Source organism: Suillus paluster, assembly GCF_016628075.1.
Source record: "Suillus paluster strain FC165 chromosome Unknown EDB91scaffold_12, whole genome shotgun sequence".
NCBI classification, from domain to species: Eukaryota; Fungi; Basidiomycota; class Agaricomycetes; order Boletales; family Suillaceae; genus Suillus; species Suillus paluster.
Window position 1 is genome coordinate 88,026 of NW_024537572.1, and position 14,620 is coordinate 102,645.

Below are 14,620 nucleotides of genomic sequence, written 5' to 3' on the forward strand. Positions count from 1 at the left end.
GGAAGCACGGATTTGGAATGCCAAAATTGAGTGAGTTTGCAGGCGGAAGCAATCCATGACGAATGCAATAGGTGCGATAAGGTTAGGACGCCGGGGTGAATGGCGGGACTTCCTGGGACTTCTTGAAGAGGGATTGTAATGGAGGATCTTCATGCGGAAACAAATGTCATTGACCGCAAGCTACGAAGGTATACGCTGGCGTTGTGGGATAATACAAGCAACGTCATAGACATGCACCGGGTTTGGCCTGCATGCTATTTTATCGATCATCCAGTGCTTCAGAATAGCACTTCAGTGCTCCACATGCGCACCTCTGGCTGTATCATAGACGAACGCCTAGTCATCACGGTCCCAAGATAGAAACGGGAAAACTTCAAACTAGTGGCTTACGGTCAAAAAAGGCGCACCGGACCATAAACAGCAGACACAGACAGTTGCTGTCAAATTGACATTGTTTGTTGCTCTACTGAGAGATCCCCAGGAGTTGCTGTCAAAAAAGGATTGACATCGTTGGTCGCTCTACCGAGAGATCCCCAGCATATGGTAGGACCACTGTCGTGCAGAAGCGACAAATACCAAGACGCGTGTCGAAGGATCGTCGCGTGTGATTCGGAACCTCTAAAAGGGATCCTTGGCTGTTCTGCAGACTGCAGCAATACCAGGTTTTAGAACAGTGAAAATGGAAACAAAGTGAGAGAGCTTAGAAGGGAATGATAAGACCTGGGACCACATAGTACTGGCTGGTAACTGAATCTCGATTCTGCAGGAGTGGTGTAGGTGACACCAGGCAAAAAAGGTGTAGGCTAGGTATTCAAGCCAATCGGAAGTCTTCAAGTGCACGCGCTGTTGCACATGTTAAATCCCATGGAAGCATGCGGCAGGTGTGACATGTGAAACTTTGAAGAATCAGCACCTGATGAGACAAATCAACGCCACTTACTGCAAGGCCTAACTCATGCCCGACTGACCTCTGCTGGCAAGGTATGCAGCGCCTGTATCTGCCCAAACCTGATAATCTGTAACCTTGCAATCATCGTCAAAGTCTAGCACATATGTAAATATCTCGTCCCAGCTCTGCTTTGTGCTCAACCAGGTGAATCTTGCTCGACCTTTTACCGAAACTTTCTGGACTTCTGGATCGACGATGTACTCTGAAAACTCCATCTTCTCAAAGCTCAAAGTAGAGGCTATGATCTTGAAGTAATCTCGTACTCCGTCACGTCCGACGAAGTGACGACCCAGAAATGGGGCAAGAATGGGTAAACCATGTTCATATGCTGCTACGCACTGATGTGTTGTAGAGAAGTGCGTTATGAGAGTATCTGGATCTTTCTTGGATGCGAAATCCATGCATAAAGATTTAGCAGCGTGAAGCAAGCTGTCCCTGGTCATGCGCATTGTATTATGATGATGGTTATTGGTTAGGACGTCGCTTAGCAAAGAGTCTTACAGTTACGGACACGTAAAAGTGCCGTCGGAAAACACGAGGTTCCTTTCTTTCATTTTCGTCTTTCCTTTAAATTTTATGTAAGAGCCTCAGCTCAGGTATAATATGCTGGGCAACCCACTGGTACCAGTACCAGAGGAAATTTTGAAGCGTCCTAGAAGCAAACGTAGTAGCACCCTCTCGTGAGCACACTGACGTCCTTGCGACCTTATAGTCAGGGGCGGCTGATGAACGTTAACATTAGGAATCATGCACAACATGCTTGCAGTCGCAACATCGAGGAAGTTGCAAAGAGTACGTCAAAGCGGATACTGCAGTATGAGAATCAGATGCAGGAATTCAGCGTCAGTCTCTCCAAGTTTCTTGCTCAGTCACTCTTGACGCTTCCACTTGCCTCTAGATCAAACTCACAGAGAACTTGAGCAATTTTCGAGCTATGGACAACTTGATGCATGACTCCCTCGATAAAATAAAGGTGAGCGATTGGATAGTTTCTAACAGTGACTGATGAAAGTGATAACTTGAACCGCGGAGCAGAGAGATACACAGCGTACCAATCACGCACTCGAAGAACATATACCTCGCATTCACGAGGACCTTCATCACTCTCTTGTCTCCTTGGAAGAACTATCACAGACCCTTCCAGAAATTCGATCACATGTGGCTGATATCCGACGTATATACGATTCTGGTCGAGAGAAAGTAGGAGATGACAACGTCTTGCTATTGAATTTTTGACTCACTAGAAAGAACAGGCCAAGAATCTCGTGAAAGACCTCAATTGGCTTAACACTGAGTGGCATGAGCGTTGGCGAGTCATCGTCTTCACGAATCACTCCCCGGTTTCGTGGTGGTGGACGGTCACAATGCGCGTCTTGTTTGCTGTTACTTTCATAACTTTTGCTTGGATTGCTTGGGTGGCAATTGCGGGTGCCTATAAAGCTCACAGACAACGGCTTGTCTGGGGGGAAAGGCTTATGTCCTAGATTCGTGCTACTGCCGGACGAGTCTTCCGTATACTAATTTTAAATTGTAAGCAAGTATTCAAATTGCCACACTAGCTAGTCTTTCTTGGTGACTTGCCATCTAATCTGTAGCATTGTGTGTAAGAGTGATGCGGCAGAACAGGATATATTTAGGTCGCAGATCTCATACTACGAATCCAATGGTCTCCTGACCCAGAAAAGATAGTTGCACTCTGCGGCACCCCAGGACGTAGAAGAGCGGGGCATCAACTTCCATTCTCCGCTCCATGGAATATACACTATGCCTCGTACTTCCGCTTCCAATCGTGTGGGCAGACCATGAGCATACGTACGTGTTATCCACGGTCTGGGAGATCCACCAGAGCCAATTTCACCCGAGTTCGTCGGAGTGCTGGAGGAGGAAGGCGAGGACCGATAGGTTTGGAAGAATGATATAAGCTCGGAAGGGTTAATGAACTTTGAGTACGTGTGGGTTCCTACGGCTACCTTGCGGAGGACATGTTCGGCGGCCAAAATCGTGAGGAAATAGGAGAGTGGCGTCCGCGCAATCGTGGAAAGGAAAAGATGGCCTCCAGGCTGATATCAAGTAAGAGTCACTTCTGCATTGGATGAGGGTGTCCGGAATGAGACTTACTTTCACCAGCTGGGCACAAGCCGAAAGAAAAGCCACAGGGTTATCTACGTGTTCAATAACCTCCATCGAGCATACGACGTCGAACCGCTTTGGCTCTTTGACGAGTTGCTCCGCAGAAGTATGTCGGTATTCAAACGAATTGCCCGAAGAGGACAGCTGGGGATCAGCACTAGCATGTGTTGAGGCTATCCCAATGTTAGATTCTGATGCGTCGATGCCAAGAGTATGGGCTCCAAGCCTAGCAAGACTCTGAATCACAGAATGTTCGATTTGATGTCATGTTGAGCATGAGACTGATGACGAACCTCTGAGAGCAAGCCACCTCCACAACCCACATCCAACACGTCCATACCAGCCAATACCGCGCATTTTGATTCCATTTCTCTCCTTGCATTCTCTCCTTGGTCTTCGAACGTAGCCTCGAGGAGTTTTTCCCGGATATAGCGCACCCTTACGGGGTTCATTCGATGCAGTAGCGAGAACTCCCCGTGCTCATTCCACCATAATGAGGAAAGTCGGGAAAAATGGGCAATCTCAGCTGCATTGACGGTCGAGGACGCCGCTGCCGCCGACTGGAAGTGTCGAGTTTTTTGGCAAAAGCGCGATAGACGCGTTGCCTGTCGGACGGCTGCAGACAACATGAATGAAAGACTGTTCAAGTTCGGGAGCAATAGAGACAGGTCAAGTCTGGTCACCCAAGTTCGTCAAGACTCCGGATCGTCCCTGCCGTTCGTTGCTAATCTTTAGGGGAGATGTGACTTCTCATGGATCATGACTAGCTGGCATACCCCCTGGAGGTCTGATATGAGGCCTGGGCGCGTCGCCCTGCCGAGTCTAGCTCTACTTGGTGCTAGTACTATGTCCGTATACAGCGGCAGCCCGGCTTTCCGTGTTCGTTCCCCATGTGCTCGCACCAACAGAGGGTGTCACTGGTCCCAGCCTACTCAACGGTCAAAAAGTTTATGGAGGAACGAATCCATCTTGTTCAATATGCCATTTAATTACGTGGCCGATCGATGGTCGCTCCTTGCATCATCTACTGTGGAGAACCTGTTGCGTTCTCCGACACCCAGCTGAACAGGAAGTGAGTCTTGCAAGGACTGCGGCTGTGACCTGTCAAATATCGACTCCCGCATCAATGTTGTTCCAGGAGAACCGTTCACAGTCAATTAGCTGGTGATAACCTGATAGGCTCGCCGCTGCCAGTTGCTTGCACTGAAAAAATAAGACTGTGAGATATGTCTCGTCGATCTGGAGGTACTATTGGGTCACTGGCATGTCTTTGTGATCAAGTAATTAATTATTTACCTGAAAGACAGCGTTCTTCGAGTTAGAACACCGCTATCAGCTCTCTGTGACCTCGGGAGCATATTATATCCTTCGATGACTGTGTTACATGTATATACTCAGTGGTGTCAGCTGCAACCGATCCTGGCGAGAAATAGACCACATTGTCTGGTGATTAGTAGGCATAGAAACTCTGCATGCATGTTGGTGATATGAGAATGCGATAATTACAAGAGATAACATACACCATGTTCATGATCCTTCATGTCCTGACTCTCGCATAAAAACCCACTTATCGCCCACTCGTTGCATCCGACCCGAACCCACGTTTTCTGGATCTAAATTGGGCAAATCATCTCTTCCTGCTTGCACCAGATCCATGTAAGCTTGCTCTTCATCCCCACCATCTGCTTCGCCAAGGACTATGGCGTCCGAATGTTGAGCGTCTTCACCCCAGTGTCCACCGTGGTCTCGGTAATTGCCGTGTCCAAAGTTATCGCCACGTCCCCGAGCCGCCAGTCCTCGCCCTCTGCCCCCACGTCCATAACCTGCGGACTGGGTGCCCCAACTCGGATTCTGCCACTGACTAGCTTGTACAGCATTTCCTTGACCAGCGAACGCGACTACACCGCCCGCCATTACAAACTGCATGAGTTCTTCCTGGGAAGGTGTATCGCCGTAAGTATTGTGCCACATCTTTCCCAATGCTTCCCACGATGAGGGTGCAGTGAAATTAAACGTTGTGATATCAAATTGATCAAGTCCTGGTTGCTGCAGCGCTGGCGCCGAACTCGATTTACGAGGTTCGGCGTTCTGTGTAGATGTACTGGCAGCTACCGAGGGTAACTGGTCTGATACAGGTACACGATTCTCGGGTGCCGCTGTACGGACAGGGTCTACAGATGGAATCATCGGAGGCTGGAGTTGAGCATCGACTGATGCAGCTCGAGGAGGAGTGACAGAAGACGGTCTAATATCTCGTCCGAATTCGTCTTTTCCCGCTTCAGGGAGTGTTGCCGAATTATTGTCTACATCTCTGCTTGCTGCAGGTCTCTGAGGCGGACTCTGTGGTCGTGGCCGCTGCCCATTAAATCTGCGTGGGCTTCGGGAACGACTACGTCTTGGCCGTGGTGAAGAACTCCAATCCCTATCTTTAAAACGATCATGGTCACGATCGTTGTCACGGTCATCCCATCTACCCCGGCCCCGACCACGAAAACCACGCCGGAGTCCCCCGCGTGAGTTGGAATCGGGAAGTCCATCGCGCTCTCTTCCGTGATCAGATTGGTTTGGACGACTCTGCCGAGGATCTCTACTAGGATCGTGATTATTATGTAATTGTGGGGGGAAATAAGGTTGTGATTGGTTGTTTAGATGAGATGGGGGAGGGTGCTGTGGCGCAGACGAGGGTTGCGATGGAGGACCACCATTGGGAGCATTTGCTGTCAAAGCCAGCTGTTGCAACAATGCTAGGTGCCCACTAAGAGGTGGGGCGGATCCGGTGTTTGGTAGTGTTTGGCTGTAATAACAGCTTCAGCGCTAGAACTCCAATGAGCGCCTTGAGGTACTCACGTATGTGTTGGTGGCTGCCCAGCGGCTTGTGCAGCTTGTCCAAGCAGGGCCAGAAGTGTGGACTGCACCGATTCCGGAAGAGGAGGTGTCGCATTCTGGGACGGGGTAGTAGATGGGGTGGTAACTTTTGGTACTGCTTGGGCTTCGACTCGCGCGATGGGAGGCGTCGGATTTTTCACGGATTCTGACATAAAAAGCAGCCAAATCGTATTTCAGTGTAAATTCTCATTTCATTCGAGGCAAAGACGCCAGCAAAAATAGCTATTACACAAGCAGAAGAAATACTTAGCGGACACATGTTTGATTCGTGATATGCACCTTTTCGAGAGTCCATTATCTCCCTCAGCCGTGTCAAAACCGGCGAAGGAAAAGTATTCGATTTGGTCCATATATCCAGAACTTTCTTCGTCTTTTCCTGTCATTGGAGTAAGTAAGACCAAGTTGCATCCGACATGGGAGAAAGGACAGCGAAAATCATGTGGTGACAATACGCGTTAGTGGCGGCATGGTACTCGAAGATATGAGCTAGTCAGTGGAGGCATTTACAGCAACATCAGGCTACGCAGTCACGTGGCTTGGGAGTACCATACAAAGTAACCAACGACATAGATGTCGCTGATATGGGCCTGATCTGTGTGAGAGAGAAGTGGATCAAATCGTCGCTTACCTTTGCTTCCGCATTATCAAGGGTAATCATGTCTTGGAACAGACCATCCAAAACGCCTTCAACTTTGAGTAGAAAGGTCGCAGCATTCCCAGTGCTTGAGTTTAGGTCACCCGTGATACCCCGCTTTGTGGCATAATTTCGGGCAGCACGTGCAAGAGCATCAAATGCATAGAGACTCGATACCTTGGCAGAACTAGACAGCTGACTTGTGAGTGCGGTAAAGTATCGCAACAAGCTTCGTGTCGTGCTGTAAATGTATAAAGCCTGGGTCAACAAGCCTTTAAGTGACACGATGACACGCACCTCTACGGACTTCATTGCAATTTCAGTCAATTTCGTCATCTTGGAAGCTGACAGTCGTTTTGCGTTGACGACATCTTTCAGGGTGTTCTCGAAATCCTGAAAGAGTGTAAAATAAACATCGTCAATGGAATTGAAAGTTAGCTCGACTTACTTCAAGATAGTTCATGACTCCCAAAGCATCGGACGCTCTGGAACACTGAGGTTAGTGAGAATGTTGACCGTCGTGAATGGTGTCAAAGCCTGACTGAGAAGGAAGCTTTTATTTGTTGATGTTGACCGTCTTTATGTATACGGCTTGTGCTCATTTTCCCATCATATCGGATGTCAACTAGAGCGAAAGCGACGCTAGCTGCGTCGTTCGCGTTTTCCTCCTTCATAATATGGGCAGTTCACTACCAGCAGGCAAGAGAGCGTGAGGTGATCACCTTCGTTGTTTATTTTCTCAAACCTGACGTTCCATTAGGACATGTTCCAAGGTGTCATTCGTGATGATGCTCGTCGGCTAGAGAAAATGCGACAACGCGAAGAGGAGTTCCGCGCATCCTCCCGCAAGCGAGAAATCTTTGAACAAGTACAAAATATCGCACCAAGCGACCAGTCAAACAAGATTTGACCGTCTCATGTCTCAAGACGGTCATAGGTCTATGCTTGGAGGTATCGCATCATTGCACTGGTCACTGCCTGAGTTATCGTATCGTTGACATTTCCATCGAAATACCTATATACCCCACTTTGGGGAAATATATAACCTGTTTCCAATCACAGTGGCCGAAATTCAGACTTATGCCTGGTACTTCATTAGCTCCGTGTCACGGGTGACATTCACTAAGTAACGGATCCAGGCTCTTGCGAATGCTTGCACGTTTATTGTCCTTCAATTCAACTACGTAGACTCGAACCCTTGGCCGCAAGCCACGGTTCCACCTGTGGTACTCTTGAATGTCTGATAACTAATCTAGCATAAGCTTGTCGTGTCTTCGACGCACTGGATGGACAACAGCTGTCTATTCTCTAGTTCTGAGTGGATTACTGCTCAGAGATGTTAACCCGGACGACCACATGATGAAATTCAACACAAGTGCAGCGCAAATACAAGGTACATGAATACTACAACTTTCAAGATCGCCACTCATCATAATGCTCTAGTCTTGAATCTGCACTTTGATTGCACCCTGAGAAGGGTCTGCAGCAACATGGAAAGCAGTCACAGCCTCCTCTAGTTTGAATCGATGCGTAACCAGAGGCTTCAAGTTGATCAGACCGCCAGCGACGAGTCGTATGGCTTTAGGGTACTAATCGCAAATCCTTAGTATCACAAAACTCTTAACAGAACCCTTTAGGGACATACCTGGTTAGCATATCTGTATTGGAAGCTAACGTCTATCTCATTGGCGCTCAGGTGCATGAACGGGAACTGTGACTTATCGTGAGACATTGAATGTGACAAAAATTTGGGCGTTTACATACCACTTGTTCGTTCTTTCCGACACCAATGATGAACACCTTTCCGCCGAATTGTATGGCCTGGGTACAATCTAGTGTAAGCAAGATTATTGACAGAACACACTTTCTTACATGAACAGCGGAATGCACGCTGCTCTCTACACCAGTGCACTCGATCGCAATCTTCACGGCGCCTTCAGCAGCGGCTTTGATCTTTTGAGCAGCATCCTTCGGCGTCGTGCCGCGCTCGATGAGTACTGTACGCACACCAGGGACGAGCTTCTTCGCAAAATCGAGGCGGCTCTGGAAGAGATCGGTGATGACGATGGGCTCGGCACCTGCAGCACGTGCAGAAAGCAGAGAAACAAGACCGATTGGTCCAGCACCGCTGTAGGAGAGTCAGTGGACCATAGCATAAAATTTTCGATTCGAACATACCAAATGACAGTAGGGTCACCGAGGCGGAGGCCAGCACGTTCGATGCCTGCGAGAGCTACAGCCAGGGGCTCGCAAAGAGAACCTTCTTCAAAGGAAAGGGAATCAGGTAAACGGTGCAGCCACTCGGCAGGGTGCAGGTGCCAGCGAGTCAGGGTTCCTAGAAGGCAGCTGACTGAGTATCCATCACTCCTAGATGTTTGGGATTCCTACCATGGAAAGGAGGAGTGGAGAAGAAGACAACATCAGGACCTGTAAGGAGACACCATACATCACGGACTGCCTGTTGATAGGATGAACTAGAAACTGACAAGCATTGTATCTACCGACTCTGCAATAATCGCAAGAAGATTTCGAGCAGGGCACGCCGGCCTCGATTGCCACGCGGTCCCCTAGGTGGTATGCGATCAGTTCTTCATATCTTCAGCATTTGGGAGTGGGTAACTTACCGACTTTCCACTGAGTCACGCCCTCGCCTACTTCAACGACTTCTCCTGCAGACTCGTGTCCGGAACCACACTACTACAGGCGTCAGATGCTACTCAGCAAGTCGCAATGATCAAGTTAAACCTCATCTGTTACAACCATGGAGTCACCGACTCTTCCATGCTTCCAGAAGTGAACATCACTCCTGACCGCCACAGGTCGCGTTAACACGATGTTCGCGATAATACAATAGAGGCACGCACCCGCAGATTCCCGTGGCACGGACATGGACCAGCACTTGCCCAGGCCCTGGCGTCGGGCGCGGTTTTTGCACGAGGTGAATTTCATGATTGGGGTTATAGAAAGCCGCGATGTTTGCATCAGGGGCAGGCGTCTCTCCAGGTGCGAGGACGCGGAAGGAAGGGTCATCGAGAACCTTGCGTGGGCTGTAAGTATCTGCGAATCCACCGTCTGGCATCGTGATCTGGATGGGAGTTAGATGGAAAATATGGTTTTGGAGGATGTATGGCGATTGTATAGTGGCATTCCGGATTTATATGTAGCCTCTGTGCGGAGTCTGTGGGCTAGGGCATGCATAATATGGTAAATTATGGTCAGCAGGCAGGATGTAAGACACGAGGTCCGCCTCAAGTCAGCCTTGATTGAACCCCATCATTCTTAAGTGGTCAAACCGAGCGAATTATGACAAAGAAGGGTTGATTGCCAACTGATGTACAATGCTGTCTGCAACAAAATGAGAATCCAACTTCCAAGATTACACAAATTCAGTGTTTCTATGGTATCGAACAGGGTATCGATCCAGAGCGAGCGAGCGGCAGAGCAGATGATCCGATGGTACAGGTGTGTCAAGTGGGGACAAAGAAGCGGCAAGCAGGTGCATCGCATTACGGACCTTGCCCGCCAGTGAAGCGCTTGAACGTAAATCTGTGTCAAGATAGAATTAGCGGTGTTAGCGTACCTGGCACACACGACTTACCCCAAGAAAGCAAGATCCTTGTCGGATCCAACTTGTTCAACAACTTCGAGCTGATCGGGAAGATTGCCGAGCTCGTCAGTGGGGAAGTATGTGGTGTCTGTAATCGATGATAATGCGGGAACGAAAGGTGGCGCAATATAACGTAGATTATCCCAGTCGGCCCCATAGAAGAAGGGATGATTTTTGATTTCATTGACCCCCAGACGCGTGTTGGCCCACGTCATCATGCTGAAGCGAAATGAGTACAACGCCTTCGAACATACGAGGCAAAGTCTCACCCGCGAATTAGATGCTCAGCTTCCTGGCTAAGGTGAACCTCCTCCGGGAAGTATAGGTAGTTTGGCCACTCGATGATTTTTTTGTATGTATCGCTTGGGTTTTCAGAGCAGAATGGCGCGTATCCAACCACACACTCAAACATGATTGCACCCAACGACCACCAGTCACATTCCTTGCCATAACCTTTCAGCATGAACACCTCTGGTGCAATATAATCCGGTGTTCCTATGAAATGCTTGAGCAGCACTGAGAGGTTCGTCATTCGGTCACTTACCGACAGTGGAGTATGCCTGACATTACGTGAATCAGTATTGGTACATAAAATACGTATTACGAGCAAGACTAACCAGTTTCCGTCGATTGGCCTTCCAAGTAGCAATTTGCTCGCGACTCATCGTAAGATGGATAGCATTGACCTGGACGCTGTTTCTTGCAGAATCCTTTGGTTTGTCTGGTTCTATCAAACGTTTGTAGAAATCTCCATCCGTAGTCTTGTGTAGACCAGTGGAGAGACCAAAATCGGACAGCTTTAGATGTCCATTTTTGTCTATCAAAATATTATCAGGTTTGATGTCCCTGCAACGCAGATTTAGAGAAGCTTATAGTTAGACATAGGAGGCCATCCCGCACCGATGAATGTAGCCGAGGTCATGAACGGCCTCAATAGCAAGAATGCACTCCGCCATGTAGAAGCGCGTCACATCTTCTGAGAAAACATCATATTTCATGAGCATGGTCATTAGGTCACCTCCAGGAAGAAACTCCATGATGAGGTATAAGTATAGTGGATCCTGGAAGGAATAAAAGAGTTGAACAACCCAGGGCGATGTAGATTCAGCAAGCAAGTCACGCTCAGCGCGAATATGAGCAAGCTAGAAGTCCGTTCTATAAGCGAAATGTAAAATGCATGGATTGTGCCTACAGACCTGATCTCGCTTCAACATTTCAGCCTTTTGGAGGGTCTTCATGGCATAGACTTTCCCGGTGTCTACTTTCTGAACCAGTCTCACCTACACGTTAATCGAATAGTAAGTTCAGAAAGAAACTCAGGTGAACAGCCTGGGCGTACCTCACCAAACGCACCCTTCCCGATGACTTTAATTGTTCGGAAGTCCGCGAGACGAATCTTTGTCCGACGCAACCGTAGATGCTGCGACTCCAGCTTGCGATACTTGCGAATTTCGCGTTCCTTCGACTCGTTAGGTATCATGGCCTGATTAAGTCTATGCTCAAGTTCAGTACGCCTGCATACAGCATCGGTGACCGTCAACTGAGGAAATGAACGAGCAACCGACTGGCGCACCTCCCATTGCGTTCGATCGCGGCATCAACAGCAAGCTTGTAGTAAGATTCGAGCTTTAGCTTTGCAGCAGTTGCACGAGATACAGCATCAGATGAAAAGCTATCGGTGCTTCGCTCGAAGTAAACGTAGTCATCTCCTTTCCTCTTGTGTGGTGAACTTGTGGAAGCAGGAGAGCTAGACCGTTGCTGGCCTGATGGTGATGCGGAAAGTGGGGTCTGGGGAGAGCTACCAGTGGTGTTCGAGTTGGCTTGAGCTGGAGTCTCTTCTGACTGGCGTTGGCTCATGATGGTTCAGAGGAAAGAAAGAAAGTACAACCAACTGTGACTAGAAGTCGTGGTGGAAAATCAAACAAAACGAAATGGAGAACGTAAAAGATGTCCCAGACCACCAAGCTTGTGTTGTTATGGAAGGTACGTATGTAAACTTCGAAACATTAAATTTATAGTGTTTACTCATGAGAGTAAATCACGATTATATACGGCGAAATGCACACTAAACGAGGCCTGGGCCAGGAGCCAATTGTTCGAGTTCAAGTGCTACTAGTACTAGCTAGTAATTAGTAGCATGCGAGTAACCTTTACACTCTGAAACACGAGGTAAGTCGTAGTCTTGTTGTTTCACAATTCCGAGGGGTCTGGTTGGGAGCATGAAAACATGTTTCTATGGAACCATGGAAAGTCTACACGCTGTCGGTGCTAGGGTGGAGTGCGAGTAGGCATAACCCCAAATAGTTGTTGTTTGGATTCAAAGCTCTTGCCAAACAACGCTTCCCAACAAACTAGTCTTTGGACTCGTCCAAATCTGTTCTTCGCCAGAACCACGTGTCAGGCCCTTCCATTCCATCATGGCGGAGCTCACTTACGACTCGTTGATGGACGATGGAAACTATATGGGCTCAGAGCGGGCCAAGATGGAGAATAAGGTCATCCTGGATGAGCTCGAACGAAAGAAGAAGGCGCGAAACTTGGCTGTACCAACGGACGACAATAAGGTCAAAGCAAGGCTACGAGAAATTGGAGAGCCTATCACACTTTTTGGTGAACGAGTGAGTTTTCATAAATGCTTGTATCTATGATTTGAGATTGACTTGTACTTAGGCAGCAGATCGACGAGACCGTCTCATATATGTCCTTTCACAAATAAATGCGGCAAGAGGCGATGACCATACAATGGAACAGGAATCCTCTGATGAAAGTGAAGAAGAAGGGGTATGTAGCCGCTAGCTTCTACTTTATGGGGCGATTGCTGACCCAAACTACAGGAGGAGTTTTACACTGAAGGCTCCCTAGAGCTTCTCCAAGCTCGGAGGAACCTTGCAGAATTCTCTCTGCCCAGGTTGGATTTTACCTACCGATAGGTGATTTCAGTAAGGTGCTTACAATATCCCTGTTATGTCCTTTGCAGAGCTCAAAAGCGCGTCGCCCAGCAGCGAATAGACAGCAAAATACCATTAGGGCGAATAATCGACATACGGAAGAAGGTTTTTGCAGGTGTCAAGGTAAGTCACACAGAACTATCAGGACATCATTCCTCATTAGTATCCGCAGCATTTTAGCAATATCGGTTCACAAATTGGCGACGAGCGTCCGATATCGCAAGTGCGTTTTGCACCCAATAACAAGATTCTAGCCACAGGTAGCTGGTCGGGCACCGTCAAGCTGTGGAACGTGCCTGCATGCACAACTATACGCACGCTCAGAGGTCAGTGTTCAATGCTGTAATAGCGTTTTCTTGTGCTCATAATAACCCCAGGTCACGGTGATCGTGTCGGTGGTGTTGCGTGGCATCCGCAAGCAACATTAACGCAAGGAGAGGGACTAGTCAATTTGGTGTCGGGTGCAGGAGATATGTGTGTCAATCTATGGTCTTTGAATAGGTAAAATTTCCTGTCGGGATTTTTTGCACCAGAACCTCATTCTTTGATAGCGATGCCCCACTCTCTGTGATGAAAGGACATGCAGATCGTATCTGTCGTGTAGCATTTCACCCCTCTGGCAATTATGTCGCTTCCGCCAGCTTCGACACCACTTGGCGGCTATGGGATGTGAACACCTCGAGAGAATTACTCCTCCAAGAAGGTCACTCGAAGGAAGTCTATGCTGTCGAGTTCCAGGGTGATGGCGCACTAATCGCCTCAGGGTGAGTTCATGTATCTACAACACATTTTACCTCTAGTAACAGGATCCGTTAGGGGCCTGGATGCCATTGGACGAGTATGGGATCTGCGGACAGGACGTACAGCGATGGTACTCGACGGTCATGTTCAAGGCATCTTCGGAATCGACTTCTCTCCCAACGGGTGGGTTGGCTCCAACAACTTTCCGGGCATTGATGATGATTGTCTGATAGATATCAAATCGCCACGGGCGCTGGCGACGACACGATTCGGATATGGGACATGCGCTCTCTGAAGTCCTTGTACACTATCCCCGCACATGTCTCCAACGTGTCCGACGTCCGTTTCTTCCGTGCTGATGCACTCCCACCATTCAAGCCCAAAGCTGAATCCGCAGATGTTGTTATGACCGGCATTATTGGAGATGCAGATGCAGACAAAAGCCATGACGCTGAGGACGACATCCAGGAATGGAAATATCGCTCAGGGCTGTATCTCGCTAGCTCCGGATACGATGGCTACGTCAAATTGTGGAGCGCAGACGATTGGCAGCTACTCCGCACGCTTACAACCGACTCGGGTAAAGTCATGTCTGTGGACTTGACTACCGATGGAGAGCTGCTCGCCTCCGGTACTTATAATCGCAATTTCCAATTATTCGCTCCAGAGGATGTTCCGGTGTAATAATGCTTTGTCCATGATAATAATTGTTACTTGAGATACAA

General features: G+C 48.5%; 8 protein-coding genes across 8 annotated transcripts; 3 read left to right on the forward strand and 5 right to left on the reverse strand.

Annotated features, from left to right (window-relative positions):
• Nucleotides 1–632: 632 nt before the first annotated feature.
• Nucleotides 633–1,423, reverse strand: EDB91DRAFT_99283 (uncharacterized protein). Its single transcript, XM_041328813.1, has 2 exons — nucleotides 941–1,423; nucleotides 633–896 (listed from the first exon to the last, which is right to left on the reverse strand). The coding sequence occupies exon 1, from the start codon at nucleotides 1,396–1,398 to the stop codon at nucleotides 949–951; it is 450 nt and encodes a 149-aa protein (XP_041179789.1). The 5' UTR covers nucleotides 1,399–1,423; the 3' UTR covers nucleotides 633–896; nucleotides 941–948.
• A 40-nt stretch (nucleotides 1,424–1,463) lies between these two features.
• On the forward strand, nucleotides 1,464–2,566 carry EDB91DRAFT_99308 (uncharacterized protein). The gene is made up of 5 exons (XM_041328814.1): nucleotides 1,464–1,629; nucleotides 1,692–1,791; nucleotides 1,848–1,922; nucleotides 1,985–2,149; nucleotides 2,203–2,566. Exons 1-5 carry the CDS (start codon nucleotides 1,553–1,555, stop codon nucleotides 2,431–2,433), a joined length of 648 nt encoding a protein of 215 aa, XP_041179790.1. The 5' UTR covers nucleotides 1,464–1,552; the 3' UTR covers nucleotides 2,434–2,566.
• On the reverse strand, nucleotides 2,402–3,708 carry EDB91DRAFT_1266550 (S-adenosyl-L-methionine-dependent methyltransferase; the record flags this gene model as incomplete). The annotated part of the gene is made up of 3 exons (XM_041324506.1): nucleotides 2,402–3,009; nucleotides 3,068–3,316; nucleotides 3,373–3,708. 3 exons carry the CDS (start codon nucleotides 3,706–3,708, stop codon nucleotides 2,602–2,604), a joined length of 993 nt encoding a protein of 330 aa, XP_041179791.1. The 3' UTR covers nucleotides 2,402–2,601.
• Nucleotides 3,709–4,375: 667 nt separating this feature from the next.
• Nucleotides 4,376–7,157, reverse strand: EDB91DRAFT_99402 (uncharacterized protein). Its single transcript, XM_041328815.1, has 6 exons — nucleotides 7,048–7,157; nucleotides 6,907–6,992; nucleotides 6,594–6,786; nucleotides 6,245–6,341; nucleotides 5,927–6,110; nucleotides 4,376–5,873 (listed from the first exon to the last, which is right to left on the reverse strand). The coding sequence occupies exons 1-6, from the start codon at nucleotides 7,060–7,062 to the stop codon at nucleotides 4,607–4,609; spliced, it is 1,842 nt and encodes a 613-aa protein (XP_041179792.1). The 5' UTR covers nucleotides 7,063–7,157; the 3' UTR covers nucleotides 4,376–4,606.
• A 25-nt stretch (nucleotides 7,158–7,182) lies between these two features.
• Nucleotides 7,183–7,891, forward strand: EDB91DRAFT_1219512 (uncharacterized protein). Its single transcript, XM_041320877.1, has 3 exons — nucleotides 7,183–7,313; nucleotides 7,360–7,686; nucleotides 7,739–7,891. The coding sequence occupies exons 1-2, from the start codon at nucleotides 7,218–7,220 to the stop codon at nucleotides 7,507–7,509; spliced, it is 246 nt and encodes an 81-aa protein (XP_041179793.1). The 5' UTR covers nucleotides 7,183–7,217; the 3' UTR covers nucleotides 7,510–7,686; nucleotides 7,739–7,891.
• Nucleotide 7,892: 1 nt separating this feature from the next.
• On the reverse strand, nucleotides 7,893–9,722 carry EDB91DRAFT_1117527 (chaperonin 10-like protein). Its single transcript, XM_041318027.1, has 10 exons — nucleotides 9,464–9,722; nucleotides 9,345–9,405; nucleotides 9,224–9,293; nucleotides 9,086–9,166; nucleotides 8,988–9,026; nucleotides 8,778–8,934; nucleotides 8,472–8,727; nucleotides 8,364–8,420; nucleotides 8,245–8,310; nucleotides 7,893–8,188 (listed from the first exon to the last, which is right to left on the reverse strand). Exons 1-10 carry the CDS (start codon nucleotides 9,676–9,678, stop codon nucleotides 8,039–8,041), a joined length of 1,152 nt encoding a protein of 383 aa, XP_041179794.1. The 5' UTR covers nucleotides 9,679–9,722; the 3' UTR covers nucleotides 7,893–8,038.
• A 182-nt stretch (nucleotides 9,723–9,904) lies between these two features.
• EDB91DRAFT_1117529 (kinase-like domain-containing protein) lies at nucleotides 9,905–12,236 on the reverse strand. Its single transcript, XM_041318028.1, has 9 exons — nucleotides 11,780–12,236; nucleotides 11,546–11,720; nucleotides 11,403–11,486; nucleotides 11,107–11,348; nucleotides 10,824–11,052; nucleotides 10,751–10,766; nucleotides 10,476–10,701; nucleotides 10,198–10,425; nucleotides 9,905–10,145 (listed from the first exon to the last, which is right to left on the reverse strand). Exons 1-9 carry the CDS (start codon nucleotides 12,061–12,063, stop codon nucleotides 10,106–10,108), a joined length of 1,524 nt encoding a protein of 507 aa, XP_041179795.1. The 5' UTR covers nucleotides 12,064–12,236; the 3' UTR covers nucleotides 9,905–10,105.
• Nucleotides 12,237–12,542: 306 nt separating this feature from the next.
• On the forward strand, nucleotides 12,543–14,617 carry EDB91DRAFT_1117534 (WD40-repeat-containing domain protein). Its single transcript, XM_041318029.1, has 9 exons — nucleotides 12,543–12,824; nucleotides 12,877–12,987; nucleotides 13,041–13,114; nucleotides 13,184–13,277; nucleotides 13,327–13,480; nucleotides 13,532–13,655; nucleotides 13,706–13,918; nucleotides 13,971–14,078; nucleotides 14,129–14,617. The coding sequence occupies exons 1-9, from the start codon at nucleotides 12,624–12,626 to the stop codon at nucleotides 14,577–14,579; spliced, it is 1,530 nt and encodes a 509-aa protein (XP_041179796.1). The 5' UTR covers nucleotides 12,543–12,623; the 3' UTR covers nucleotides 14,580–14,617.
• The last annotated feature ends 3 nt before the right edge of the window (nucleotides 14,618–14,620 follow it).

Bases quoted from the DNA above. Each gene is read 5' to 3' on its own strand.
- EDB91DRAFT_99283 (XM_041328813.1), bottom strand. From the start codon at position 1,398: ATGCGCATGACCAGGGACAGCTTGCTTCACGCTGCTAAATCTTTATGC.
- EDB91DRAFT_99308 (XM_041328814.1), top strand. From the start codon at position 1,553: ATGCTGGGCAACCCACTGGTACCAGTACCAGAGGAAATTTTGAAGCGT. The intron at 1,792-1,847 runs GTCAGTCTCTCC...ACTTGCCTCTAG, and splicing joins ATCAGATGCAGGAATTCAGC to ATCAAACTCACAGAGAACTT. The intron at 2,150-2,202 runs GTAGGAGATGAC...TAGAAAGAACAG, and splicing joins ACGATTCTGGTCGAGAGAAA to GCCAAGAATCTCGTGAAAGA.
- EDB91DRAFT_99402 (XM_041328815.1), bottom strand. The intron at 6,787-6,906 runs GTCCGTAGAGGT...TCAGCTGTCTAG, and splicing joins TTGACTGAAATTGCAATGAA to TTCTGCCAAGGTATCGAGTC. The intron at 5,874-5,926 runs GTGAGTACCTCA...CTGTTATTACAG, and splicing joins GGGCAGCCACCAACACATAC to CCAAACACTACCAAACACCG.
- EDB91DRAFT_1219512 (XM_041320877.1), top strand. From the start codon at position 7,218: ATGTCAACTAGAGCGAAAGCGACGCTAGCTGCGTCGTTCGCGTTTTCC. The intron at 7,314-7,359 runs GTGATCACCTTC...ACGTTCCATTAG, and splicing joins AGCAGGCAAGAGAGCGTGAG to GACATGTTCCAAGGTGTCAT.
- EDB91DRAFT_1117527 (XM_041318027.1), bottom strand. From the start codon at position 9,678: ATGCCAGACGGTGGATTCGCAGATACTTACAGCCCACGCAAGGTTCTC. The intron at 9,294-9,344 runs GTTTAACTTGAT...CGCCTGTAGTAG, and splicing joins CCATGGTTGTAACAGATGAG to TGTGGTTCCGGACACGAGTC. The intron at 8,935-8,987 runs GTAGGAATCCCA...GCTGCCTTCTAG, and splicing joins CTCCACTCCTCCTTTCCATG to GAACCCTGACTCGCTGGCAC.
- EDB91DRAFT_1117529 (XM_041318028.1), bottom strand. From the start codon at position 12,063: ATGAGCCAACGCCAGTCAGAAGAGACTCCAGCTCAAGCCAACTCGAAC. The intron at 11,721-11,779 runs GTGCGCCAGTCG...TGCTGTATGCAG, and splicing joins GCGATCGAACGCAATGGGAG to GCGTACTGAACTTGAGCATA. The intron at 10,426-10,475 runs GTGAGACTTTGC...ATTTCGCTTCAG, and splicing joins GCTGAGCATCTAATTCGCGG to CATGATGACGTGGGCCAACA.
- EDB91DRAFT_1117534 (XM_041318029.1), top strand. From the start codon at position 12,624: ATGGCGGAGCTCACTTACGACTCGTTGATGGACGATGGAAACTATATG. The intron at 13,115-13,183 runs GTTGGATTTTAC...TGTCCTTTGCAG, and splicing joins GCAGAATTCTCTCTGCCCAG to AGCTCAAAAGCGCGTCGCCC. The intron at 13,656-13,705 runs GTAAAATTTCCT...ATTCTTTGATAG, and splicing joins AATCTATGGTCTTTGAATAG to CGATGCCCCACTCTCTGTGA.